Source organism: Vicugna pacos, chromosome 3 (assembly GCF_048564905.1).
Source record: "Vicugna pacos chromosome 3, VicPac4, whole genome shotgun sequence".
NCBI classification, from domain to species: Eukaryota; Metazoa; Chordata; class Mammalia; order Artiodactyla; family Camelidae; genus Vicugna; species Vicugna pacos.
Genome location: NC_132989.1, coordinates 21,950,691 through 21,978,537, shown reverse-complemented (window position 1 = coordinate 21,978,537; position 27,847 = coordinate 21,950,691). Strand labels below are relative to the sequence as shown.

Here is a 27,847-nt window from a genome sequence, read left to right as displayed (position 1 = left end):
AAACATTATTATTAAAATACTGTCCAAATTTTGGTGCAACTGGGGAGACCCCAGGTCCTCCACTCCAAGATGTTTTTCCCATCCTTAGGAGAAAAAGAACTTCAGTTCCATGCTAAGGTGAATCTCAGGTTCAACATGTATGAATCTTAGTTTTAGGAATAACTGTAGAAGCTCTTTACAAATTGTTTGGATAATGGAACAAGTCAATGCAATATGCTCACAGATGTACAGAGATATTCCCCTTAGACAATATTTACAAACAAGTTATCCACAACCCCTTAAGCTGCCTGTTGAGTTTGTATAATAAACCAATTCTAGCTGGTCTATCACTTATGTTGATATGGTGAAACATAATGAATGAATCTCTTCATCTACTGTGCTAGCTATGAGCTGAGTTTATTGGTATTTATTCTTTCTTTAGGAATAGACTGATAGCTGCACATCTTTTTCTACTCAATTTCCCCCCAGAACACAAGACTATACAATATAGTATTGTAAACTCCATGGGGCCAGAGAATATACTTGTATTTCCAGAACTTAGCACAGTGCCTGATATATAATATGAAATCAATAAGCATTTGTTGAGTAAACAAATAAAGTTAGCTTTGTTCTTACACCATTCTCCAAGTGGCACCATTTCCACATTCATAATCTCACAGGAAAACAGAAGTTACCACTTTTATTTATAATCCACCCCATATGTTACCCATAGTTTGTCTTTGTGTGTTAGTCACCCCACATACAACCCGTGGTTTGTTGTATGTGTGCATAAATCTAAATAAGTGGAGTGCGTTTTGTAGCATTTTCAGCAAACTAAGTACAACACATGGTGGCGCTGTAAGCTAAGGCTGCAAAAAACAGACCTGCGAATGGTTACTGTTCCGGCAGTCACACACAGACCTACCTAACAAAAGAGCAATCTTAACGGAACTTCCTTGCGGCAAGGATTGACTGCCAGAGCACATTGCCTACAGACCCAAAAGGCACCCGGACCCTAAAGGCTTTTGCTGTTGGAGAAATGGAGACTGAAAGGGAGCGCTTTCCTAAACTAAGGCAAGTTCTTCTCTTTGTTTTGCTGGCTCAGACTTGCGCGGAGCAGGAAGATTACAGCATCGCAGAAGAAACCGACAGAGGTTCTATTGTGGCCAATCTAGCAAAGGATATAGGGCTAGGGGTAGGAGAGCTGCCTTGGAGGAGGGCTCGGGTCGTTTTTAATAATCACAAGAGACATTTTCAGCTGAACCTTCAGACTGGAGATTTACAAGTAAATGAGAAACTGGATCGGGAAGAACTGTGTGGCCACATTGAGCCTTGTGTGCTGCAATTCCAAGTGTTACTGGAAGAACCTTTGGAGGTATATAGGTTTAAGCTTTTGGTTAATGATATAAATGACAATTCCCCCGTGTTCCCAGAGACAGAAATGATTTTGAAAATTCTGGAAAATACTCTCCCAGGAACTGTGTTTCCCCTAAAAAATGCACAAGATTTGGATGTAGGCATCAATAACATTCAGAACTACACCGTCTACCCCAGCTCTCATTTCCACGTTCTTACCCGCATTGGTGGTGAGGGCAGAAAGTACCCGGAGCTGGTTCTGCTCAAAGCTCTAGACAGAGAGGAGCAGCCTGAGCTCAGGTTAACCCTCACCGCAGTAGATGGTGGAGCTCCTCCTAAAACTGGGACTGCACTGGTCCTCGTTGATGTCTTGGACATCAATGACAATGCCCCTGAGTTTGTGCAGCCAGTCTATCATGTGCAGATCCTGGAAAACAGTACCCTGGGATCCCTTATTGTCACTGTTTCTGCTAGAGATTTAGACACGGGAATAAATGGAGAAGTATTCTACTCATTTTTTTATGCTGATGAAGAGATTACTAAGACATTTGCACTTAATGAACTAACAGGAGAAATTAAAATAATTAAGAAACTAGATTTTGAAAAAATTATGTCATATGAGGTAGATATTAAAGCCTCTGATGGGGCAGGTCTTTCTGGAAAATGCATGGTCAAAATACAAGTGGTGGATATAAATGACAACAGTCCAGAACTGACGGTGGCTTCACTTATAAGCCTTATCCCGGAAAATTCCCCCAAGACTACCATAGCTCTTTTCAGTGTTCAAGACCGAGACTCTGGGGAAAATGGAAGGATGATTTGTTACATTCAAGAGGATGTTCCCTTCACTCTAAAACCTTCCATTGAGAATTTCTACAAGCTTGTAACAGAAGGAGTGCTGGACAGAGAGACCAAAGCTGAATATAACATAACCATCACGGTCACAGATATGGGAACCCCCAGGCTGAAAACGGAGCACAACATAACGGTGCTGGTGTCCGACGTCAACGACAACGCCCCCGCCTTCACCCAGGCCTCCTACACCCTGCGGGTCCGCGAGAACAACAGCCCCGCGCTGCACATCGGCACCGTCAGCGCCACAGACACAGACGCAGGCGCCAACGCCCAGGTCACCTACTCGCTGCTGCCGCCCGCCGACCCGCACGTGCCCCTGGCCTCCCTCGTGTCCATCAACGCCGACAACGGCCACCTGTTCGCCCTGCGGTCCCTGGACTACGAGGCCCTGCGCGCCTTCGAGTTCCGCGTGGGCGCCGCCGACCGCGGCTCGCCGCCGCTGAGCAGCCAGGCGCTGGTGCGCGTGCTCGTGGAGGACGACAACGACAACGCGCCCTTCGTGCTGTACCCGCTGCAGAACACCTCGGCGCCCTGCACCGAGCTGCTGCCCAGGGCGGCCGAGCCGGGCTACCTGGTGACCAAGGTGGTGGCGGTGGACGGCGACGCGGGCCAGAACGCCTGGCTGTCGTACCAGCTGCTCAAGGCCACGGAGCCCGGGCTGTTCGGCGTGTGGGCGCACAACGGCGAGGTGCGCACGGCCAGGCCGCTGAGCGAGCGCGACGCGGCCAGGCACAGGCTGCTGGTGCTGGTCAAGGACAACGGCCAGCCGCCGCTGTCGGCCAGCGTCACGCTGCACGTGCTGCTGGTGGACGGCTTCTCGCAGCCCCACCTGCCGCCCCCGGAAGCGGAAGCGGAGGCGGCGGCCGCGGCGCCGGCCGACGCGCTCACCGTCTACCTGGTGGTGGCCTTGGCGTCCGTGTCGTCGCTCTTCCTCTTCTCGGTGCTGGTGTTCGTGGCGGTGCGGCTGTGCGGGCGGGGCGGGGCGGCGCGGGCGGGTCGCTGCTCGGTGCCCGAGGGCCCCTTCCCGGGCCACCTGGTGGACGTCAGCGGCACCGGGACCCTGTCCCACAGCTACCAGTATGAGGTGTGTCTGACGGGAGATTCTGGGAGTAATGAGTTCAAATTCTTGAAGCCTGTCTTACCCAATATTCTAGGTCAGGACGTTGGGAGGAAGCTGGAGGTAAAGCCAACTTTCCAGAATAGTTTAGGTATTTGAAACTTCCCCACTGTATACATTAGCTTTGTCCCCTTCACTTTTCCCTTTCTTTTTTTCAGCCTGTAATAATGTTTAATTCTTATTTTCGTTCTTCTCTAATATTTTCCTTAGTAACGTTACTCATTGTTTTGTTGGCCTTGTTGCTGTGTAATTTTTTTCCAATTATTGTGTTAGTAAAAAATTTTACATCAGGAAATTTCGTATTCCTGATTAAGGTTTAGTATTTATTCCTAAAGGATAATATGAAAGTTAACCTCTCAGTACAAACATAATTTTACTTTTAAAACTAATTTCTCACTATATGACACCACCTAATAATATCTGATTCCTTGTTAGTTTTTATTATCTACGCAGCTATGACCTTTCTATAACCTCTTTTCTCTTTGGGGGTGGAATCAATTTATGTTTACCTATATCCAATTTCTTCTAAGCTTTGTTTGGATTTTTATTTTACTATTAGGCAGCAACATGTATAATTCTGTGCTGCTTATTTCAAAATTAAGCTTGTAAATCATTAGACTTTTGCTCTAAAATACATATGCCGTCTCATGAAAATATAACTGTCATCTATTCTTTCTTATCTAAGTTAATGTTGAAAAGACTTATGGGTTCTTCCTTATATCGTAACTTACGAAGTTATGATCCTGATAAGAGTTCTAGACAGATTTAATGATACTCAGATTGACTGTGTCTAAGGTGTTTTTATATACTCTAAAGGACCAAGTAATATGTTGCCTGCAATGTCCCTTGCTATATTGCAGATAGATTCTCAAGCAGGTTCCAAATTCTGGGCCTAGAGGAGCTTTTGATGACACAGCATGCCAATCTACTTGCCTATGGGTGACGTTGTTCTGGTTGATAAGGAATTTGAAAGAAAATACATTGTAGAATTAATACTAACTAAAGAAAACTTACTAAAGGATATGTTGGTGAAGGGATTGAATACTTGAAGAAGTAATCAGCTCTGTTGTCTGGACTTGTCTATCTCCAGGAGCCTCATAACTTTGCGGATACTATAGAATGCTGTGGTAGGCAGAGCAATTGCCCCCTAAAGACATCAGCATCCTAATGTCTGGAACCTGTGAATATGTCATGTTGTATTGCAAATGGGAGTTAAGGTTCAGAGGAATTAAGGTTGCTGATCAGCTAGTCTTAAACTAGAGAGAATATCGTAGGTGATCCGGGTGGGCCTTGTTGAAAGGCCTTAAAAACGGAACTGACTCTTCCCTGAGATGAAGAAATTCCGACTATGGGCAGCAGCTTCAGCTCATGCCCCAGACTTCCAGTTGGCCCTTTCTAATTGCCTGCTCTACAGATTTTGGACTTAGCCAGCCAGCTCCTACAACCTTGTAAGTCACTTTCTTGGAATAAATCTCTTCATATATTTATCTCCTGCTGACTGATTGAACCCTGACTGATACAGATTTTGGTACCTGGAATTGGAGTGCTTCTGTAAAAAATAACTAAAAATGTCAAAATTGCTCTGGAAGTGGGTAGTAGGCATAGACTGGAAGAATTCTGAAGAGCATGTTACAAAAAGCGTAGATTGCTTTGGACACACAGTTGAAATACAGATGTTAGCAACTCTGCTAGTGAAGACTCAGAAGGAAATAAGGAGCATGGTAGAGAAAATATATTGCCTTATAGAATACCTAAATCAAAGCGTAAAGAGACTTAGTAGAAAAATGGATGTTAAAGTCACTGCTGATGAGGGTTCCGAAAGAAATGAGGAAAATGTTATTAGAAACTGAAGGAAAGGGAATCTTTGCTATATAATGGTAGAAAACTTAGCTGAATTGTGTCCTGCAGGGGAAATATGGGGGGAGGGGGTGGAGGACTTGTAAACAATGAACTTGGATATTTAGCTGAGGAAATTTCCAGGCATGGGTTGAAGTGCAGCCTGGTTTCTTCTTGCTGCTTATAGTAGAATGTGAAAGGAATGAGATAGACTGTTAAGCAAAAAGGAACCAGAATATGATGATTTGAGAAATTCTAAGCTTAATTAGGTTATAAAAGATGCTAAAATTAGGAGATTTACTATTAAGAAAGCATATTCTTTTTCTTGAGAAAAAGCCAGGGTGTCTCAGGTGTACACCATTTGTATTAGGCATACACACTGAGTAGTTGATAGAGATGAGATCTTTTGGATTTTATATATATATAATATATAATTATATTATAAAGTAATATATATAAGTAGCAGGGCCATATATATAATTATATATAATTTTATATATATATATATAAAATGTGGAATGGATGTGGATCTTTGGGGACCATAGAGTGGACTGTGATAGGGAAAATAATAGCCCCACAAAGTATGTCCTAATCTCTGTGCCTGTGAATATCTTATAGTATGTGACAAAGGGGAATTAAAGTTGCAGATGGAATTAAGGTTGATAATTAGCTGATTTAAGATAAGATTACCCTAGATTATCCAGGTGGGTCCAGTGTAATTGCAAGAGTCTTTAATAAGAAGTAGAAGTGGGAAGCAGAAAAGAGTCAGTGTGGGAGTGATGTTAAAGACTGAACCAGCCATTACTGAGTCTGAAGATGGAAGGGAGCCACAAGTGAGGGAAAGCAGGCAGCCTCCAGAAGCTACAAAAGGCAAGAAAATGTATTCTTCCTTAAAGCCTCCAGAAAGGAATGTAGCTCTACCTTAACTTTAGCCCAGTTTAACTTTTGATCTCCAGAACAGTAAGATAATAAATTTGTGTTTTTAAGCCACTAAGTTTGTAGTAATTTGTTACAGCAGCAATAGGACATGAATACAAATGACTATCAACAAAACCATCTCCTGGCCAGTTTTTCTTTGCCTTCCCCTACGCTAGGCCAAAATATTAATAGTCCTGTAGTCCCTTGCAGGTAGGAATGTCATATGACTCTGTTATTGCTAGTGATGTGAAAGTGCAGACAGGAACTGGGCTTAAGGGAAATATTTTTGGAAGGCTAGTCTGGGGTAGCATGTTCCTTAGGACTTTTGCCCATTTTTCTTTTTCTTAATTGGCATGGATATTGCAAGTAAGCCTAGAATTGAAGCAGCCAACTTGCAACCATGAGATGAATACCATAAAACAAAGGTCTGTATACTAATTATGATAATATGGAAAGCCCTTGGACTTCTTGTAGCATTGTTAAGCTGCTGCAGCATCTCTATACCACCTTCTCCCAGGCTTTATGTTGCATCTTATAAATAAACTCCTATGTCATTAGACAGCTATAGTCAGGTTTTCTGTTGACTACAGATAAATGCATTCCAAACTGACACATCTCTCCTCTTCATGAGTAAGGTTGATTTATACAGTTGTCTGACAAGGTCCCAGATTTTCTATTTAAGATGTATGAGATGCTTGTCAGAAAAGTAGTTTTGCTTTCCCTTAGCTGTTATCAAGGGATGGTTCTCTGAGTTACTGTGGCTGACCTTCTGTCTTCATTCAGTCATCTCTCAATTTGGCTAATACAAATATACACAAATAATTGAACTTTCAAAGAAACCTTCTTGGCTAGTAGCAACCCAAAAAGTTGAGTTTTGGAGAATAGAATGAGAAAGTGAGCTGATAAATGCTAGCTATCCTTTTAAACCTGCACTAGTGGTGTTCTGACCAGCAATGCAGCAATCCAGAACACTGGTTTCCCTCTCAGGCAGGGAAGTAGCAGGGCCAAAATTTTTACTTAGTAAAATAAATTGACTATGAGTCCTAAAAATCTTTGAGAGGAGATCAGCAATCTACATGTTTTGGTAGAAAATGCCTGGTGGAAGGAATAGAAATTCCTAACAGCTTTTTCAATATACAGAGAGATGTGTTTTGAGACCCCACTGTGTCAGTAGCCATTACTCCTCTCCAGTCGACTGACTTTACAAATACTTCATTGGTATATGTAGAATTTAAAGGCATCTCCAAAGGCTTACTACTTATACCTTTCTTGGATTCATCTGGAATACCTTGAAAAGAGCATTACTTCCAGTTATATGAAAAATAAATAAAAAACCTTATGATACATGAATGGTAATGCCTCAAGAAATTTTAGAACTCCTCAGCTGCACTCAGTGTTTGTGTATTTGTGTGTATATGTGTGTGCATTTGAGCATGTCGGGGTGTGGCGTGGTGGAGAAGGTAGCTCTAGTAGATGGTGGAGGTGCACGCATGCACAGATATATATTAGAATAACATTGGTTTTCCATACCTTTTTCACATTGTAAAGATAGTTCTCATTTAATGTATAAGTGTGTGTAATAAAATTGCCATTAGTAACATATTCTAAAGTAGATTGTATTTGCAAACTAAACATAATTTTCTCTGTGTAAATTTTCTCTGTGTAAATTTATCAATGCCAGCATTTGTGGATCAAGAAGTTTGGTAGCCCTCTTGATTTTGAAGGAGCAGCCCAGAAGAGGGAACTGTAAAGCAGATACAGTCATTTTTTTCCCCAGTGACCTCAGGAAACAATAAAGTTGACATCAAGATGTAACAGGGTTGTAATTAGGGTGAGGCCAAGTTGTACAAGTGTGGAATTGGATCGTGTTTTTATTTAAAATTTTGATATTTTGTTCATCATTAATTATTTCATTAAGCATGATTTTTTAGACTATTGCATTAAATGATATCTATCTTTACTAGTAAGTTTTTGGGTGACATACTAATTTTGCTTCTGAGACACATGACTTACCGTGGTCCTGGTCCTGTTGGTAGTTTCTAACTTGTAAGTTCAAGTGGGGATCATAGCAGTAGTGATGGTATTCACAGCTGAAATCTGAGTGGTGAGATCTGAATCAGGTCACTCTTCATTTCAAACACAAGACAGCAGAAGCAGCAGCAATAGAAGAATACAAAAATCCAAGGAGATCCGAGAAACTGGAGTCCTGCAGGCTGGGGATGGAAGGGCACCTGTGTGGCTGTGATTCCTCAGGCAAGCTATTTATGTTTTTCTCCCAGGCGGCATACAGCAGTGTGAAAAATGTCTGTTCAGTAGATTCAATTTGTTGCTACGTTGTTGAGAACTTTTGCCTCTATGTTCATGAGGGATATTGGTCTCTATATTTTTTCATTTTAATCCCCTGTCAGGTTTGGTTTCATGGTTACACTGGTCTCATAAATTGAGTTAACAATTATTTATTCCACCTCTCTTTTATGAAAGAGTTTGTGTATAATGTTTATTATTTCTTCTTTGTGTATATGATAGAAATTGCCACAGAAGCCATCAGTGGCTAACATTCTCTTTGTGGGGAAATTTTGAATTGCAGATTCAATTTCTGGAATAGGTATGCTACAATTCCAGTGTTCTGTTTCTTGTGCCAATTGGTAACGTGTTTTTTTTTTTTAACATTTTATCTAAGATGTTAATATTTTGGCTTGAAGTTATTGATACTATTCCTTTATTATCTTTTCAATATATTTAAGATCTATAGTGGTGCCCCTCTTTCTGAATATTAGTAAGTATGTCTTCTCTCCTTTTATTTTATCAGTAGTGCTGTGAGTATATCAATTTTACTAATCTTTAAAAAAAACCAATTCTTGTCTTTGTTATTTTCCTATTACTTTCTCTTTTCTGTTTCATTGATTTCCACACATATGTTATTTCTTTTCCTATACCTACTTAAGCTGTACTTCATGAATTTTGATACATGGTGATTTTATTACCATTGCTTGACTTTATCTGTAATTTCCCTGTTGATTTCTCATTTGACCCATTGCTTAGCTAGAAGTATTGCTCAATTTCCAAATATCCAGGGCTATCATTTGTTTTGGTCTGAGAACATATTCTGTTCAATTTCAATCCTTTAAAATTTATTGAGTTTTGTTGTTTTGTTGTTATTATCCAACATATGGGTTATCCTGATGAGCTCATGTGTGCTTGAAATAAATATGTGTTGTACGGTTGTGTATAGTGTTCTATAAATATCAATTAAACTGAATTGCTTTGATAGTGTTATTGAAATACTCTATTCTTACCATTTTTTTCCTGCACGTTCTATCAATTACTGAGAGGAAAATGTTAAATTCTTCAATGATTATGAATTTGTTTATTTCTCCTTTCAGTTCTAGCATTGTTGTAAGCCTCATCTATTTTGAAGCTCTGTTATTAAAATGTGCACATAAGTAGGAATATTGTATCTTCTTGATGAATTAACACCAATCATTATGAAACATCCCTTTTAGTCTCTAGTAATACTTTAAATTTGATGTTAATAGAGTCACTTGATATTTCTTACGCTTAGGATTTGCATGATGTGTCTTTTTCCATCCTTTTGCTTTCATCCTGTATTTATATTTTAAATACCTCTTTGGTAAACTACATAGAATTGGATCTTGCTTTTTTATCCAGTCTTATCACTTCTGCCTTTTAACTGGGGAGTTCATTTTATTTATATTTAATACAATTATTTATATAATTCTGTCTACTATTTATTCATACCCTCTGTTTGCATTCCTTTGTTTCTCATTTTCTGTTTTCTTTTTGGCTTAATTCTGTATTTTTTTGGTATTTCATTTTATATCCTAAATTGACTTTTTACCTATAACATTTTGGGGTGTATTTCCTCTAAGGATAAGAATACACAACCTTAACTTACCACAGTCTGCTTTATATTAGTATTATACTACTTCATCTAGAATATGAAAAACTTCCTATTATATAATCATCATCCTTTTGCCATGGCATAGATCAGTCTAAGACACAGGAAAGATATTTAAGAATTCATATGGTGGAGAATCTTTATGAATATAATCAAATTGGAAAATATTTCAGAAATACCTTAATATCTACTGTGTAGAAGGTGTTTCATGCTGGAGAGAAATATAATGAGGGTAATTATTATGGAAAAGCCTTCAGCCAGATTCTAAATTTAAATGTGCATAAGAGAACTCATACTGAAGAGAAATCCTATGAATTCAATGGATGTGAGAAAGCCTTCGTTAATCATTCGCTTGTTAAGTCACACATGGGATCATGCACTGGACACAAACCCTATAAATGTAAGGAATGTAAAGAACTCTTCAGCTATTCCTTATGTCTTAGGACTCACATGAAAATTCACATTGGAGAAGAATACTATGAATACACAAAATGTAGGAAAGCTTTTATTCATTGTTCATACACTGCTGTACATGTAAGAAATGACAGTGGAGGGAAGCTGTGTATTCAAATAATGTGAAAAACCTTCCATTTTCTCTCATCTCTTAGAAAATATGAAAACTCTCATTGGAGAAAAATTCTACAAATGTAAAAAATGTGGAAAAATCTTCAGTTGTCCTTCATCCTTTAGAGCACGTGTGAGAACTCATATTGAAAGTATGCCCAATGAATGTAAAAGAATATGAGAAAGTCTTTATTTCTCCTACATTGCTTACAGTACATAAAAGAACTCACGTTGAAGAGAAGGCTTATGAATATAAGGAATGTAGGGAAGCCTTCACTTGTTCTTCAAAGCTTACTCTACAAGTAAGAAAACACCAGAAAAGATCTCAATACATGTAAAGAGTGCACAGTTCCCATTCCTCTTTTAATGACCACATGAGTACGAACACTGGAGAGAGGCCCTATAATTGTAAACAATGTGACAAGTCCTTCTGTCATCCTTCACATTTTACTGTACATGTGATAATGCACATTGGAGAGAAACACTATATGGAATGCGGTTATGCCTTCAGCTGTTCCTCACCACTTAAGAAACCTGTGAGGACTCACACTGAAGAGAAATTCTATTAATATTTGGAGTGTTGGAAAATCTTAACTTACATCTAATTCTTCCAAAGCTATGTGAAAATTCATATTAGAGAGAAACCATACTAAGTGTAAGAAATGTGGGAAAGTATAATTCCTAACACTTCAGTGAATATATGAGGATACACACTGAAAAGAGACCATATAAATGTAAAGAATGTGGGAAAATCTTCAGGTCTTTCTCATTCTTTAGTCAATAAGTGAGAACTCATACTGGGAGATAGAACTGTGAAGAATGTGGAAAATCTTTTAGTTTTCTCTACTACTTCAAAAACATGTGGAAACTCACATTGGAGAGGAACCCAATGAATGTAATCAATGTGGGAAAACCTTCAGGTGCATCTTTTATTATGCATAAGGAAATTCATACCAGAGGATAAAGCTTTAAAATGTTGTAAATATGGAATTGCTTTATCATTGACTGATCTTTGAAGTGATTACTAGCTCACAAATTGTAGTTTTTTATTTTCTAATATAAACCTCTATGATAATACTCTTGCTCCCAGTTATGGAACCACAATGGGAGCATCCTCATTGTGGTTCAAAAAAATCTACAAAAATCCTAAAACTTAACATAATACTTACTGGTAAAATATTGAATGCTTCCCTGTAATATTGCAGACAAGATCAGAAAGTTCTCACTCCTGTTCAACATTATAATGGAAGATCTAGTCAATATAAAAAGCCAGGAAAAATAAATAAAACACACAGATATTTTAAATATTTGTCTTTATTTATAGATGGCATAATTGTGTATGTTTAAAATCTTAAAGAATCTATAAGAAAACTACTGGGACTAATGAATAGATTTAACAAGGTTGCAGAATATAAATTAATATATAAAAATCAGTTATGTTTCTGTATAATTGCAAGTAATAAAAATAGCATTGGAATTTTTACATGTACAGTAGCATTGGAAAGATACATAATTAGAAATAGATTTAACTAAAGATGTGCAAGACTTCTACATTGAAAATTATAAAACATTGCAAAGAGAAATTGAGATTTAAGTAAATGGAGAGAGGTACTATGTTCATAGATTCAAGACTCAGAATTAAGATGTTCATTACCAGAATGAGCTCAACAGAAATGCAACTACAATCAAAATCCACATAGACTGTTTTGTAGAAATTGGCAAGTGATGAGCAAATGTATATATTTTCAAGAGATCTTGCATCAAGACACAGTAGTATTGGCAAAAGGATCAATAAATAATTATTTAAAGAGAAAACTAAATTATTTTAAAAGAAAATAATCAACTTTTACTTTCTAGTATCATTATATACTTGTGGCATTTATGGACTTAACTTGTTTTAATCAAGTGTACATTTTTGGTCCAGTTTTGCAATTAACCTATCCCAATTTGGCCAGCAGGAGACTTCTCAAACTGGCTCCTGCGGGCTTTTCACCCAACTTATAATTTTTCTTTTTTTTATTGGAGTATAGTCAGTTTACAGTGTTGTTTCAATTTCTGGTGTACAGCATGATGCTTCAGTCATATAAGAACATACATACATTCATTTTCATATTCTTTTTCACCATAAGTTACTGCAAGATATTGAATATAGTTCCCTGTACTATATAGTATAAACTTGTTGTTTATCTATTTTATATATAGTAGTTAGTATCTGCAAATCTCAAACTCCCAATTTATCCCTTCTCATTCCCTTCCACCTTGGTAACCATAAGTTTGTTTTCTATGTCTGTGAGTCTGTTTCTGTTTTGTAAATAAGTTCATTTGTCTTTTTTCATATATATATTCCACATGTAAATGATATCATATGGTACTTTTCTTTCCCTTTCTAGCTTACTTCACTTAGAATCTTCAGGTCCATCCATGTTGCAGCAAATGGCATTATTTTGTTATTTTTATGGCTGAGTAGTATTCCATTACTTCTTTATCCAGTCATCTGTCAATGGACATTTAGGTTGTTACATGTCTTGGCTATTGTAAATCGTGGTGCTGTGAACATTGGAGTGCATGTATCTTTTTGAATTAAGGTTCCCTCTGGATATATGCCCAGGAGTGGGATTGCTGGATCATATGGTAAGTCTGTTTTTAGTCTTTTGAGCAATCTCCATACTGATTTTCCATAATGGCTGCACCAAACTACATTCCCACCAACAGTGTAGGAGGGTTCCCTTTCCTCTACAGTCTCTCCAGTATTTAACGTTTGTGGGCTTTTGAATGATGGCCATTCTGCCTAGTGTGAGGTGATACCTAATTGTAGTTTTGATTTGCATTTCTCTGATATTTAGCAATATTGAGCATTTTTTCATGTGCCTATTTGCTATTTCTATGTCTTCATTAGAGAATTGCTTGTTTAGGTCTTCTGCCCATTTTTGAATTGGGTTATTTGTTTTTTTCTTATTGTATGTGCTGTGTATATATTCTGGAAATTAAGCTCTTGTCAGTCTCATCTTTTCCTAATATTTTCTCCCATTCCGTAGGTTGTCTTTTTGTTTTGCTTATGGTTTCCTTTGCTGTGCAAAAGCTTATAAGTTCAATTACGTCCCATTTGTTTATTTTTGCTTTTATTTCTGTTGCTTGGGTAAATTGCCATAGGAGAACACTTCTGAGATTTATGTTAAATAATGTTTTGCCTGCTTTCTTCTAAGAGTGTCTTGTCTTATGTGTAAGCCATTAAGCCATTTTGAGTTTATTTTTGTGTGTGGTGTCCAACCTATAATTTTGAAACATACTTGTTTTCTGGAAATATAAGAAGTCACAAAATTATTCTATTTTTAATAATCCAGATGTGTATCTAACTATTCCTTAAAAGAGCCTTATTTTTTCCCATTGAATAAAGGTGTTAGAGAACAAAATCTTGGGGTCCTGGAAAGCTGGAAGATTGAGTATAAGTAGTAATGAGTTGGAAGCATGTTGAATATATACAAGTAAACTCGAAGTGTGAAGACCTTTATGTGTTAAGTTGATGGCCACCAGAGGGCATTCCACCAAGGAAGAGTCACTAAACACTGAAATAGACAAAATTATTGATCCATTTGACATCAGACAGCTTCCTTCATCAGCCAGACCACTGCTAGCATGATGAACACATGAACAAAGAGGCTGCAGTGACAAAGATAAAAGCTATTCACGTACCTCACTTATCAAGGTTGATCTAGCTGCTTCCACAGCCAAATGTACAATATGCCAGCAGTAAAGACAAACACTAAACCCTTTATATGGTAGGAACGGCTTCAGTTAACATTGCTCACAATGACCTGCTTGGGAAATTTGTGCTTCCCATTTCAGAAACTCTGGGGTCTGCAGAGTTAGACTTTGTCCCTAAAAGAAAACATTTCCACCAGGGGACATAGCAAATTCCCACTATATAATAAGCTAAAGCTGTAACCTCAGTCCTTTGGGTTCCATTTGACTAAGGTCCAACAGACAAGAGCGGAGCCACCAACTTGACAGGAGAAAGTGACCCTGATCATCAGGAGGAAGTAGGGCTGCTATGACACACTGGGCCCAAGGGAAAATATGTTTGGCACCCAGATGACCAACTTGAGTGCCTCCTGGTACACACTCACCCATTACTTTGGTAATTGGATATATGCAACAATCCCATTTTGAGAAGGGCATGATGACAAGGGCTCGTATCTCTTGGGCATGAAAGTGCGGATTATACCACCAGATAATCCACTGACACCAGCAGACATGCTAGTGAAGGTGAGGAGAAACCTAGAATGGATAGTAGAGAAATGAGACAATGATTATCAGTTCTAACCCTGAAACCATTTTCGGTGGTAGGGACTATAGGTCATCCCATTAAACTTTCTCCTCTAAGTATCCCCCAGGAAGAAAGGCCCAGCAGAACCATGAAGGAGCTGCTCTCTGAATATGTATGAAGAGGATCTGAGCAGCACAGAGAGTAGATTGTAAGGACATGGACATGCACCACTCAGATTCCACTTCCATGAAAGACTTGTTTCTGGGATGCTGCTGGGAATGCCAGGGGTGCTGTCAGTGGGCACTCTTCAGCTGTCACATCCTTACCAGGGCAGGCCACATCCAATGACTAAGGTGGAAATGTAAAGACCCAGCCATTTCAGCCTAACACAGCACAGCTCTAAAGGGCCATTTTAGCTTCAGAATTCTCCATTTCTCTCTCTGCTGAATCCTGCTTCCATCACCTCCACCCCACAGGTGTTAATCTCAAAGAACACACTAGCAAACACCCTACACTCTGTCCCACAGTCTGCTTCCCAGAGATCTTAACAAAGTAACATAGCTCCTGGCTTGTTGTTGGACCACGATAGAGGCTGAACCCCTGACTGTAGGACATAAAGTGAGCATGTCATCTCAGATGCCTGTAATTTACTGGATGTTACCTGATTGATCAAACCATAAAATTGCAGTATGTGTAGCAGCACTCCATCTTCAAGTGGAAGTATTAATACAAGATCATATGTGAGCAGGTCTGGAGAGCATAAATATGTTTCAGGAGTGGAAGGTTTACATTGGCAATACACCTAATGCTCCTGCATTACCTCTGCTCTTTCACTTTACATCTATGGCCTCATGGGGAGTTCCTGGTGATCAGATCACTAAAGAGGGAAAATCTGAGCCTAATTTAAAAATATTTCCACACAGAAATCTGGCACAAACTATAAGGAGGGTACTAGAGTGTTATATCCCACAGGACTGGCTCAGAAGGGCCAAAGGGAAGGGAACCCTTCATGAAGGAAAGGACTTTGTAGGGTGTTTTTGGGTTTTGGTTTTTAATTGAAGTATAGTTGACTTACAATATTATTTTACTTTCAGATGTACAACATAGTGATTCAATATTTTTTAGATTGTACTCCATATAATTTTATTATAAAATATTGGCTAAATTCCCTTTACTGTACATTATGTCTTTGTAGCTTATTTATCTTACTCTTAGTAGTTTGTACTGCTTAATCCCCTTCACCTACCTTGCCCCTCCCACTTGGTAAGAAAGCATTTTGAGTGGTACATCTGACTGTTCACTTTTCCTGGAAACAAAGATGGCCAAAGGTATGGATTTGCATTTGTATTCGTTTTCTAGGGCTGCCATAACATAGTACCACGAACTGGGTGGCTTAAATAATACAAATGTATTGTCTCAGTTCTGGAGGCCAGAGGTCTGAAATCAGGGTGTTAGCAGAGTTGGTTCCTTGTGAAGACTGAGAGGAAGAATCTGTTCCAGGTCTCTTTCCTCGGCTTGTAGTTGGCCACCTTCTCCCTGTATCTCTTCACATGGTCTTCTCTCTATGAGTATCTGTTCCTATGTTTAAATTTCCCCTTTTTATAAGGACATCAACCCTACTGGTTTAGGACCCATCCCAATGACCTTGTTTTAACTTGATTACCTCTATTAAGACCGTATCTTCAAATTAAGTTACATTCTGAGGTACGAGGGATTAGGATGTCAATATATCTTTTTCAGCGAGGACACAATTCAAACAGCATTTGTTCATGGAATAAAAAAGGAATAAGATTAGAAGGATAGTAACAAGAAAATCTGGGTATCATCTCTTGCTCTGAGCCTCTTATGAGGTGTTAATGTCATATTAAATTTCCCTCATTACATTATCCATTTATTCATTCCTTTACCAATAACTAGTATTTTTTCTTCTCTCCATTTAATCCCAAACTTTTCCACCTTTGGGAGGAACATTAGATTCAGCCACTAGGCTCATGCAGATTGCAGACAGCAATACTAGTCTAGCAAGTGCTTCTTCCTCTGTCCCCTCTTGTTCCCATGGAGTAAGGTACATAGATGCAGAACTAGTGGGCTGTCTCTACCACCAGGCAATATAGCTGCATTCACTGTTAATCCCAATTTTACCAGATGGGGTGAAGGTACATCCTGCCCCATTAGGCCCTTGAGAATTCTGACATAAAGTTAAAAACATAATTATAGTTCCTTGCTTAGGAATCCATTCATGCTTCCTGCCCTTTTAATTGCAGCCCTGGTCCTATGACCAATGCATCAAGCAGGAGGGGAAATAGAAAAAGCTGAGATTATGTGGAGAAGAAGGTATACCAGCACCTTCCCCAACCTTCCTGCTCCAGATCCACCAGGAAAACAAGAGAAATCTATTCAGTGGGGACACTCCTTTAGACCCCCTCATGTTGAGTGTGAGCACACAGTGGTGAAGGCGTGTAAGCAAGCCCCTCATGCTTTTATCTCTCCCTGTTTTAGACAACCAGTGTTTTAATTGCCTGTTCTAATTCTGTACCAAACTATTACTCTGAGGAGGATATATCTCTGCCCATCGTTGGACACTATGGGCTGTAAACTGAGGTCACTGGTCTGAAGAAATGATGATCAGCCATCCAAATTGATGGAATATCTTCTGTTCCAGTTCTTTCACAGTATTCTAACCACCAGGTAAGCAAGGCCCAGACCAGAATCAGTATCTATTCATGTCAGGACCCATTTACAAACCCCACAGGGCTACCAGTATCAGCCAGCTATATTCAAGGGCCTTCCCACCAGGAAGCTGGTCACACAGCTACCTGCAGTCTTTGTGTATTTTATTGGCAGTTCTTACTAGCATTTTGTTCCTCAGAGGGTGCAAGAGAAATATGTTTAGATTCAACCCATCTCTGCATAGCTGCAGACCCTCAAACTCATGGGCCCATGTGGCCACCTGAAGCAAGCACACGGGGATACCTGCTTGTTGATTACAGTAACCTTATAAACCTGGAAGGGAGCTCTTCTGATGGACATCAACGTGTCCTACTTTAATCCACCCCTCAAGTTTCCATAGGGCATCCCTTTAATAGGCCAGGTGTCCACTGCCCTCCTGCCTAACCTATGGCCAGGCCATTGGTCACTGTGCATAAGTCAGGAAAAATCTCTTTCCACTGTTCAATTCTTCCAACACTGCTGGGTAACAGAATGCAATTCAGCCCTCCAAGCTGATTTGTTTTTACCTTCTATCATCAGGGCGGTGGCCTTCCGAACAGGATGTTGTCCATTCACCTTGGAACTATCACCTCCAAACCCAGCAGCTCTTTGTCAGTCAGTCAAGGGCTCTTTATAGGGCACAGCCCATGTGACAACAGAATCCAGCAACTCCTCATGCAGTTCCAGAGTCAATACTAGGAGAAAAGAGGCTCCCTGCTGGTGAGTATCTCCTGCATTTCCCAGGCATCGTGATCCTGTATAAACCATTTCCATTTTATAATGGAACTCTTCTGGGCACTGCCATCCCCATTAGAGCTTTTCTCTGATATCACCCTAGACATTATGAGTGTTTCAGGTTTCAGATCATTTTATGTCCTTCATTCACCAATTAACATCTGATAGCAAGGGAGTAAATACCCCTCAAATGGTAATTCTCTTGTCCAGAGTCCCAGTAGTCATCACAGGGAGGCACTCACAGGCTCTTGCCATAAGCCCCAGTATACACTGAACACAGGGCTCTCGCACAGGGAATTTGTCCCCACCAGCGTTTCAGCTTCCCTTCCACACTGTGTGGTTCAGGCAGTCTTACTGATTCCCATTTAGTATCTCCAATTAATATTGCTTGAAGGGGTGGATGTACATGCCTTCTGTTTTGTAATTCTAGGTAGGAGAAATGTTCTCTGTCAGATACAGTGTCCATTCTCAAAATACAATCTGGTAAAAGAGATGCAACCACTTCACATAAAGCCTGTTCAAACATACCAATTCTCCTATAAATTTTTACTGTAATTCCAGGAACTTACATGTTCCTAGTGTAGACTCTAGTAGGACTGCATCCACAGGTTTTAATTTTACAATACTAGGTAAAGGAATTATTCCTCAGCTGTACGTAATATACATTCCTATAAAACATTCAGGTAAAGTTAACACAAGTCTTTACATAGCACATAATTCCAACTTTTGTAACCCTATCAACGATTACGTTTTGAAATAATCTTAATCTAATTGTAACCTGAGTTGGGGCTTCACCAATGGGTAATTTGGTACCACAGTTGAGTCCTGGAAACTTCTCTTCTCCAGTCCCTGACCATTTTGCCCACTCCAGTGCAAAAGACTTCGGGTCCCTGGTGAGGAGTCGAGCCAAGGGACACTGGCCCTTTTGTCAGTCTTGTAAATTTGCCTGCCATTGCCCCATATGATTGCTGGTCAGGTTTCTCACTGTAATTTCTACCTTCTGACTTTTTAAATTTCTTCAAATGGGTAAATAGAGTAGATTTGTTTGGGGCCCTTTAATGTTAGGAGACCAATGAGGAGGTCCCTTTGGCCCAACCAACCTTAGGTAGTGCTGTATTAAAACTTTTGTTTTAACCCCATCAGTGTCCATTTCATTCATCCCATTTTTTAATAACCATCTAAGGATTTTTTCCCTGCTGGGATGAGTCCTGTGACTCTTTTTCTTCTGTTTCCTCTTTGTTTGCTCCTATCAATACTCACTTCATTCATCTTATTCCCTAATAACAGTGTAAAACTTTCCACATTGTTGTAAAGAGTCCTGTGACTCCACCCTTGGCCTCTCCTATTCTCTTGTTAATTAACTTAATGTTTTTATTAGCATCTGTAAGGCCCAGTGAGGAGAAGCAGAGACAACAAATTTGGTGAGGTTTCCCGAACTGTTTTTTGATTTTGCAACGATAGGATTATACGGGATGCCCATGTGAAAGGGGCCTCTTTAACCACAAAATTTACCATGACCTGGGCAGCGGCCAAATATGCTGGTTAACATAAAGCCAGTCCCACTTGGCTTGCATATGAAGCATATCAACTGCTTCATCTGAAGTCTTCCACTTGGCATTCATGGGGGAAGATGAACAGTCCCCTCAGGGTAAACAAACCTTACTTTTATCCAGTCCATCAGACTGACTGTTCCCTTAGGAATAACCTCCTGTGTATCTGAATCACATGTTGTCAACTGTGATTGTTCCATAGTGAGCCATGGGCTCAAACATGCTGTGCTACTTTGCAGCACTCAAAACCAAAGACATAGCCCCCAAATGAGTTACTCTCACAATCCATTTCAGTAAAGGTTCTTCAGAAAGCTGATGATACTGATCTACAAAGTGTAACAATTTCTTTATAACCCTGGTTCCAGGAGTTTCTTGGTTTTGTCCTTCCCCCATGTTGACTACTTTCTTGGTGACCAGAGGTCTTAGATGTACTTTCTGTTGTCCCTGCACAATTTTTACAATGGGGACAGCTTTGAGGCTAGTAGCCCAAGCTCAGACTCACTGAAATCTGAGTTTGGACCAGCATCCAGGTCTAACTCAGCATTCTCTTTTACTGTTTAGCTATTACAGGTAACGATAACCAAGGGACTGTATGTTTGGCATGCTTCTTGTTATTTTGCACTTCCTTATATACCCAGTGATTCAGCTCCCCAGGATTTGGATTCATCTCTAAATTCTATTAGTAACTATTACCTTTAGTAACTGACTGCAGCACAGCTGCTGTTCCATACCCTGGGTGACCGTGTGGCCCAGGAATCCAAGGTTCTTCATCCCCTGACCTTTTCATCCTTTCTCTTCCCAAACCACATGCTTCCCTAAGCCAGGGCTAATTCTAGCAAATCCCACTTCACTGACACCAACTCTTTTGCGTTCTGAGCACCCAATTTCAGTGCAGGGAGAGGGGCTTTTCCTCCACACCTCCAACAAGCACTGTTCTGATACCAGGTGGTTATCCTCCAATTCAGCTCAATTCTGACACCATCTACCCAGAGATGGCATCAGATTCCATAGGTTGAGGGCTCAGTCCCACTAGACGGCTCCCCCCAACAACTTCAGATGCCAATTGCAAGCCCGAGTTGTTACCTGTGCTTCTGACCAACTGTCTACAGGTTGGAGGTTCCCAAGACCGCCCCCCTTAGATTCCAGATACCAGGGGCAAGCCCAGGTTACTACCAGTACTTCTGACCACCTGACTATAAATCAGAGGTTCTCATGACCACCTCCTTGGGTTCAGTTAATTTGCTAGAGCAGCACAGAACTCAGAGAAACATTTTACTTACTAAATTACTGGTTTATTATAGAAGGACATAACTCAGAAACAGCCAGGTGGAAAAGATGCACAGAGCAAGATATGGGGAAAGGGGCACAGAGCTTCCATGCCCTCTCCTAGTGTCCCACTCTCCCCAAATCTCCATGTGTTCACCCACCCAGAAGCTCTCTGAGCCCTATCCTTTTGGGTTTTTATGGCAGCTTCATTACACAGGCATGGTTGATTAAATCATTGGTCGTTGGCGATTAAACTTAATCTCTAGCCCCTCTTCCCTCCCCAGAGGGCAGGCATGAGACTGAAAGTTCCAACCCTCTAATCATATGGTTGGTTCTTCTGGCAACCATCATCCCATCCTTAGGTGCTGGTCCCAAAATCACCTCATTAACATAACAAGAGACACCTTTATTGCTCTCACCACTTAGGAAATTCCACGGGAGCTCTGTGTCAGAAACCAAGGACAAAAACCAAACATATATTTCCTATTATAAATCATAATATCACACTGGGTGAGAGAGATGTTTATAGAACTGTCTCAGAATGGGGCAGAGTGTGTAGATATATATATGTGCCTCATATGAATGCTCCCTAAATGCTCAACACCACAGTTGTGAATTTTAAAACTGAAATTAGAAAGTTCAATTATGTGGCTTTTTGCTTTAAAAACACTTACATAATGCTTACTATGTGACAAGCATAGTTCTTAGCACTTTACAAATATTAAATGTTTAATCCATAAGATATTGAACAGCCCTTCCCCACTATGCTAGCATTTGATGGGCCATGTACAAAGTGACCATGGTGGGGGGAAGGACATTATACAATAGATAGGTTCAACAAAATGAACATCTCTTCATCAAGAGATGTGGTTACCACCAACATTGCTGTGTGCCAATCTGTCATCAGCAGAGACCAATGTCAAGTCCATACCCTAGGGAGATAGCCAGCCACTGGATGTCAGGTTAATTACCCTGGACTCATGGCCAAGGCAGTGATTTGACCTCATTGACATAGACGTTTATTCTGGACATGGATTTGCCTTCCTGCCCTCAGTGCCTGAGCCAGCACCACCTCTATAAAATTACTGAAAAGCAAAATGGTTAGATAAAACTTTTTAACTCATGAAAGCATATTAGCTTTAATGCTTAGAGATTTATCTTTAAATAGATAAATACATTACATTTTAGCTTCTCATGTAAAAACACATGTAGCCATTCTTCCAAATACAAGTTTCAAAATAAGTTGTTTTATGTCTTTTATCAACATAAGATTTATATTTTAAAATTAATCAAATAATTTTAAATGGCTTTAATTAATTGGCTGCTTGGAGTATATCTTTTCCAAATATATTGATGGGGTTCAGGATACACTACCCCAAAACACCTTAGCATACTGAATATTTTAAGCTGAAGGAATTTGAGAAATGGCATGTGCATGAAGGACTTTCTGGCCCTCCCCTGAAGCAGGTCATAAAACCCTCAATTTGGCCGAGGTGGGGGTTCCTCTATACCTGGAGGAAAAGTGCATCCTTATCTCTGAAGACAAAGGGACATAGAGAGGAATCTGAACAAAGAGGCCTTGCTAAATTCCTCCAGTTTATTATACTCAGCTCAAACCTTTCATCTTAATGTGTTTTCCCATGACTTTCCCTTCTTCGTCAAAACTAATATAAAAACACTCAGGTTTAACTATTTCTTCCAGTGTGCATTTCCTTATGAAGGTCCCAAGTCACATAAAACTTAAATAAGTTTTTATGCTTTATTCTTGTTAATGTGTCTTTGTTACATGGGTCGCAGATAAGAACTTAGAATTATAGAGGAAAAGGTGTTTTTCCTTTCCTATAATACATTGAGACCAAATTAAACATCCTTTTATAACTTTCTCTAGTTGATAATCCATTTACATAAATATAGAACTCAAATGTCATAACTCTTAGAAGAATCAAATTCTTGTCTTTAAGTACAGATTTACACATATTAAAATACATTATAATTTTAAAATGATAAATACAGAATAAACATAGATAAAAAAACTTAAAGTTGTAATTAACTCTGAATTTTAAATTCTATAATACCTCCTGCCATCTTCTGATCAGAATCCTGGTTTTTTTTTTTTTGCTAGATGAGTATGCATATGTAAAGGAGTTCTTTGGGGACAGATATGCCACTTTTATTTCTTAAGAACTTTGACACGTGGCACTTTCTGTTTACCTTAAGAGTCCTTAAGACTCTTCAATCAGTATTTCCACAAGCATATTCTTATATCTTCAGGATATGTTCATTGAGATTGGAAAATCTATCTCCTGTGGTCCTCAAGGATATACCTAAGATGCAAAATCTTGTCTCAAGTTATTTATAATGAATCCATTTTCATTAAGAATCTATAGCTTTTACATGCACGTTAGATATGCCGAAGTTCAAAGCATTTCTTAGCCTCCATACTTTAAACATGAAGTATTTCTACTTTTCAGCCTAGGTTCAACCTGAGTGAATTTGGGTTTACCCAGGGCACTCTTATACACTCAGGGGAAGAACACGGTCAAACTAAGTTCACCCTTGGGTCAGAGATTCCATTTTACTGAGATTTTATACCTTTTGCCTGGGTAACTGCACTTGGGAAAGTGGATTACCCAGACATCTCAAGGCAGGTGACATACAGTTCTTGAGAAGCCTCTGATAAGAGGTGACCTAAAATACCATAATGGTCCTCCAGTTATAACAGAGGGTTATATAGATCAAGAGATGAATGGAATTTAGGCCCATATCCATTTCAAAATGGGTTCAAAGAATCCACAGACCTGCCATGTGATTATTTCCCAGGTCCCTGAGTGTTCAATTGGAATAGATATACTCATCAGCTGGAAGAACCCTGTGCAAAAAAGAGTTACTGTGGCAGGCCTAATACTCTAACCCTAGAAAACCATGCTTGCAAGATTGGCCTTGGCTGTTATCTGGAAACTTGAATTTGAGGAACATTTCCACTGTCCCTCACTACTCACTGGCTTTCTTAGAATTCTGAATTCACAGATCCTAATTGCCTGGGCCTGACCCTAAGCTAAAATCTGATACTACCTTCTAAGAGCCATTTCAGTTTTAGTATGAGCTGTGCTAAATGGAAAGCAGGCCCAGGGTCAATAAAGGGATCATGGACTCTGTGACTGTTGCAGATTGAGGTTACCCCTTTGTGGGGCCTTAAACAGTGACAATATCATGGATGCTGCCTGGACCATTTGAGCCACTTATAGATGCCCACAGGAAAGGGCTAATTTTCTGATGAAGCCGTCTGAAATCAAGTTGCTAATTATCTCTATGTTTCTGATGTAGAGGGAGATACAGAGACTGCATTTCTAACTTGTGAGTACTGTGGAAAGCTGCAAGCTAAGGGAAGGCACATCACAACAACTGTGACCCCTCCACCCAGTACGGACAGATCAGACACTGGACCCCTAATGGGGGGGATGTTTTAGTGCTGCTGACTTAGGTTCAGATTTCTAGATTGGCTGCAGTTTCCCTCAGTGAACTGATAGTGTGACTTATTTCCCTTACCTTTTTCCTGGTACACACATCTTATTAAGGCAATTTGACTTTTAAATATAATTGTTTCCAGAAAGAGATTGATCTGTGTAAATCCATTTTGAAATCCTTTGAAAATTTAGTCTATCATCATGACCAATTCCTTAACACAATATGACTTTCTAAATTAAGTTATATAAGTGGGGAGGGTACAGCTCAGTGGTAAATTGCGTGCTTAGCATACACAAGGTCCTGGGGTTCAATCCCCAGTACTTCCATTAAATAAATAAACCTAATTACCACCCCCCCAAAAAAAACAAACAAAAAAAGAAAGAAAAGAAAATCAGCTATACTTCAATACAAATTTCTTAATAAATTAAGTTACATAAAAATGTTTTCTGTGAAAATGCCTCTGACCCTTTTGCATACAACCCTTCCAGACAAAAGATCTGAGTAAGTCTATGGGATGACTAAAAAAAATCAAGTTATAATTGCTGAGTGGGACACATTGGTTTGTTTGTTTGTTTGTTTTAGGGGAGGGAATTAATTTGATTGATTGATTGATTTTTTAGGGGAGGTACTGGGGATTGAACCCAGGACCTCATGCGTGCTAAGCATAAGCTCTACCACTTTGCGCTATACCCTCCCCACACTGGTTTTTTAACAATGAAGAAAATACATCTAGTACCTGGGGAGGCACAGATTCAGAGGACATTAATGATCTTTTTTTTTTTTTTCAGAACTGTTCCTGGAAGCTTCCCTCTCTTCTTGAAGGTAAACTCCACAGGCTGCCTTCCTAAACTGCTGTGAGCATTCTGAATTCAAACGGACTGCTGAGCCCACAACCACACCAGGCGGCACTGACTATGAGGCAGCAGAGAATGGCTCCAGCTCCCGCACTTCCCATGCAGAATGCTTCCAGATGTTGTCCGTACACAGGAGGTGGAGAAACTGATATTATAGACAAGCAAGACAGCTTGGAACTGACTGTCTTGGGAGGTCCCTTTCAGACTGGATTGTTTGGACTGAACTATCATGATACTGCCTCTGCCCTACAAGGCATTTGAGTCAGCTTCAACGTACCAACCAGAGTTGTGCTGTGTCTGAGTTGATGCCTTGGGCCAGGTAAAAAGGTTACAACAAAAACTGAAGCAGGAAGATACCTGGCTTTCTAAGATAGGCCTTTATGGTTAGTGAGATTTGTTTAACTGGCCAAATCTAGGACCTGCAACTGCTGTACTTAGAAAGACCTTCTGGCAAGGTTGGCCCTTTGTTTGCATCTGGGATTTGGATTTTAGGAGTGTCCCCAACATTTCATAACTGATGTAGGTGGTTTATTGTGCCCTAACTGTATATACAGACGATGTAGTTTATGCTAGGCAGGGGATGCCCATATGACCAGCACCCAATAAAACCCCTCGATTTCTAGACTCAGGTAAGCTTCCCTGGTAGACAACACTTCATATACATTGTTAAAATTTGATGCTGGAAGAATTAGCACATTCTATGTGAATCCAAGGGGAGAGGATTCTTAGAAGTTTGTATCTACTCTCCTCCAGACTTTCTCCTGTGCACATTTTCCCTTTGCTGATTTTTCTTTGTATCCTTTTACTGTATTCCTTTACATACTCATATACATGAGTATGATTACATGCTGAGTCTCAGGAGTCTTTCTAGCAAATCACCAAACCTGGGGATGGTCTTAGGGACCTCCAAGGCCAAACCCTTTCATTTGTTCCCTGACCGGTAGAGTAAGAAACATTACAGCAGAAAACCTGAAATATCCCTTTCCCTAACCAAGATAGTAGATCATAAGTAACACTGCATCCTAATAAGAATTTCAGAGATTAGCACTACATCCTAAAACTTAAAGCATGCAGAGGTAATAGTCTGCATCATATCCGCATTTACTTCACCTATTCACCCCGACTATGATGGCTCATAGTGATGACAATGGACTGCAATTTACTGAACCAATTAGTTGCTCCAATTACAGCTGCCATACCAGTGGTTATCTTTACTGAAGTAGATCAGTATGACCTTTAGCACTTGGTAGGTGGCTGTTTTCCTGATGAACGCATTCATCTTAAATCCATCAGTGAATGAAATCAGAAGCAGTTCATCTACTCATTACAGGATAGCAAAACACATTCACTGTCTTGCCCCAGAGCTATGTGAACTCTTTCACTTTCTTTTGTAACATACTCCACAAAGACCTCAACATTGAACCTTCCGCAGAACATAATGTTAGACTACTGTATTGATGACATTGTGCTAATTGGGCCTAATGAGCAGTAAACAAAAAGGACCCTGGATGACTTAGCAGGCCCATGTATGTCAAAGAGTAAAAGATTAGCCCCATGAAAATTAAGGGGCCTGCCCCATCAGAGATGATGCTAGGGGCCTGGGCATGCCAGGAAATTCCCCTGAGGTAAAATACAAGTTATTGCTTGCATCCCCTGCCACTAAGGAAGAGGCACTGTTTTGGGGGACCTCTTTAGATTTTAGAGGCAATATATATCATATGTGGAACTCAAAATGCTGCAAGGTTTAAGCAGGGCCTGGAGTAAGAAAAAAGATATGTAGGAGATCAAGGCTATAATACTAGCCAATCTAATGTGACCTAGTCAATCTGAAGTTGCTAGAAATGCCCATGGTGATTAAGGATGCTGTGTGGAGTTTCCAGGAAGCCACAGTAGGAGAATTATAATGCAAACATTATAGTGGAGATCCATGCCTTCTATAGCAATTAACTTCTCTGTGTTTATATAGATGCTGTCATGCTCCTGAGCCCTAGTAGAGACTGAGTGGCTGACTATGAGACACTAAATGATCATCATGCCATCAGAGGTGCTCATCGTGGGCTGGTATCATCAGAGCCTTAACCTTAAACATAAGGTTAGGTAGGTATAGGAGCTGAGCAGTGGCAAATGAATTTGCTGGTTGGCTTAGCACCTGGAAGCCTGTGGCTTAGCACAATCATTATATTAGAGACAAGAAAACTGATTTACTGAACAAATATAAAGGATCAAATTCAGCAAGTATAAAATGCATGTTATTTTCTTCATAATTTATAAAAATTGACTATATTGTATGCAAAAAAAGTTTCAACCAATAGCTAAAGAGGGAAATTATATGAGCATATAATCTGACCACAATGAAATTAAGCTAGAAATTAATAACAAAAAACATGTTTAGAATATCCCTATGTTTGGAAATGTTAAAATTCAATTAAAAATAACCTGTGGGTTGAAGAAAGCATCACA

The 27,847-nt window shown here is 39.6% G+C and overlaps 1 protein-coding gene across 7 annotated transcripts; it reads left to right on the top strand.

Moving 5' to 3' along the window:
• Positions 1 to 1,018: 1,018 nt before the first annotated feature.
• Positions 1,019 to 27,847, top strand: LOC116277659 (protocadherin beta-15-like). Of its 7 annotated transcripts, none has more exons than XM_072956302.1 (5): positions 1,019 to 3,370; positions 17,308 to 17,496; positions 18,058 to 18,237; positions 25,322 to 25,706; positions 27,354 to 27,847. In XM_072956302.1, exons 1-2 carry the CDS (start codon positions 1,019 to 1,021, stop codon positions 17,401 to 17,403), a joined length of 2,448 nt encoding a protein of 815 aa, XP_072812403.1. In that variant the 3' UTR covers positions 17,404 to 17,496; positions 18,058 to 18,237; positions 25,322 to 25,706; positions 27,354 to 27,847. The 7 variants fall into 7 exon arrangements, with proteins under 7 accessions (XP_072812403.1, XP_072812398.1, XP_072812390.1 ...); XM_072956297.1 differs by having other exon boundaries at positions 25,322 to 25,770; XM_072956308.1 differs by adding an exon at positions 8,206 to 8,314 and having other exon boundaries at positions 1,883 to 3,274; positions 25,322 to 27,847.

Coding starts and splice junctions, on each gene's coding strand:
- LOC116277659 (XM_072956302.1), top strand. CDS start 1,019: ATGGAGACTGAAAGGGAGCGCTTTCCTAAACTAAGGCAAGTTCTTCTC. Junction 3,371..17,307: donor ACGTTGGGAGGAAGCTGGAG/GTAAAGCCAACT, acceptor TCCCTGTTTTAG/ACAACCAGTGTTTTAATTGC.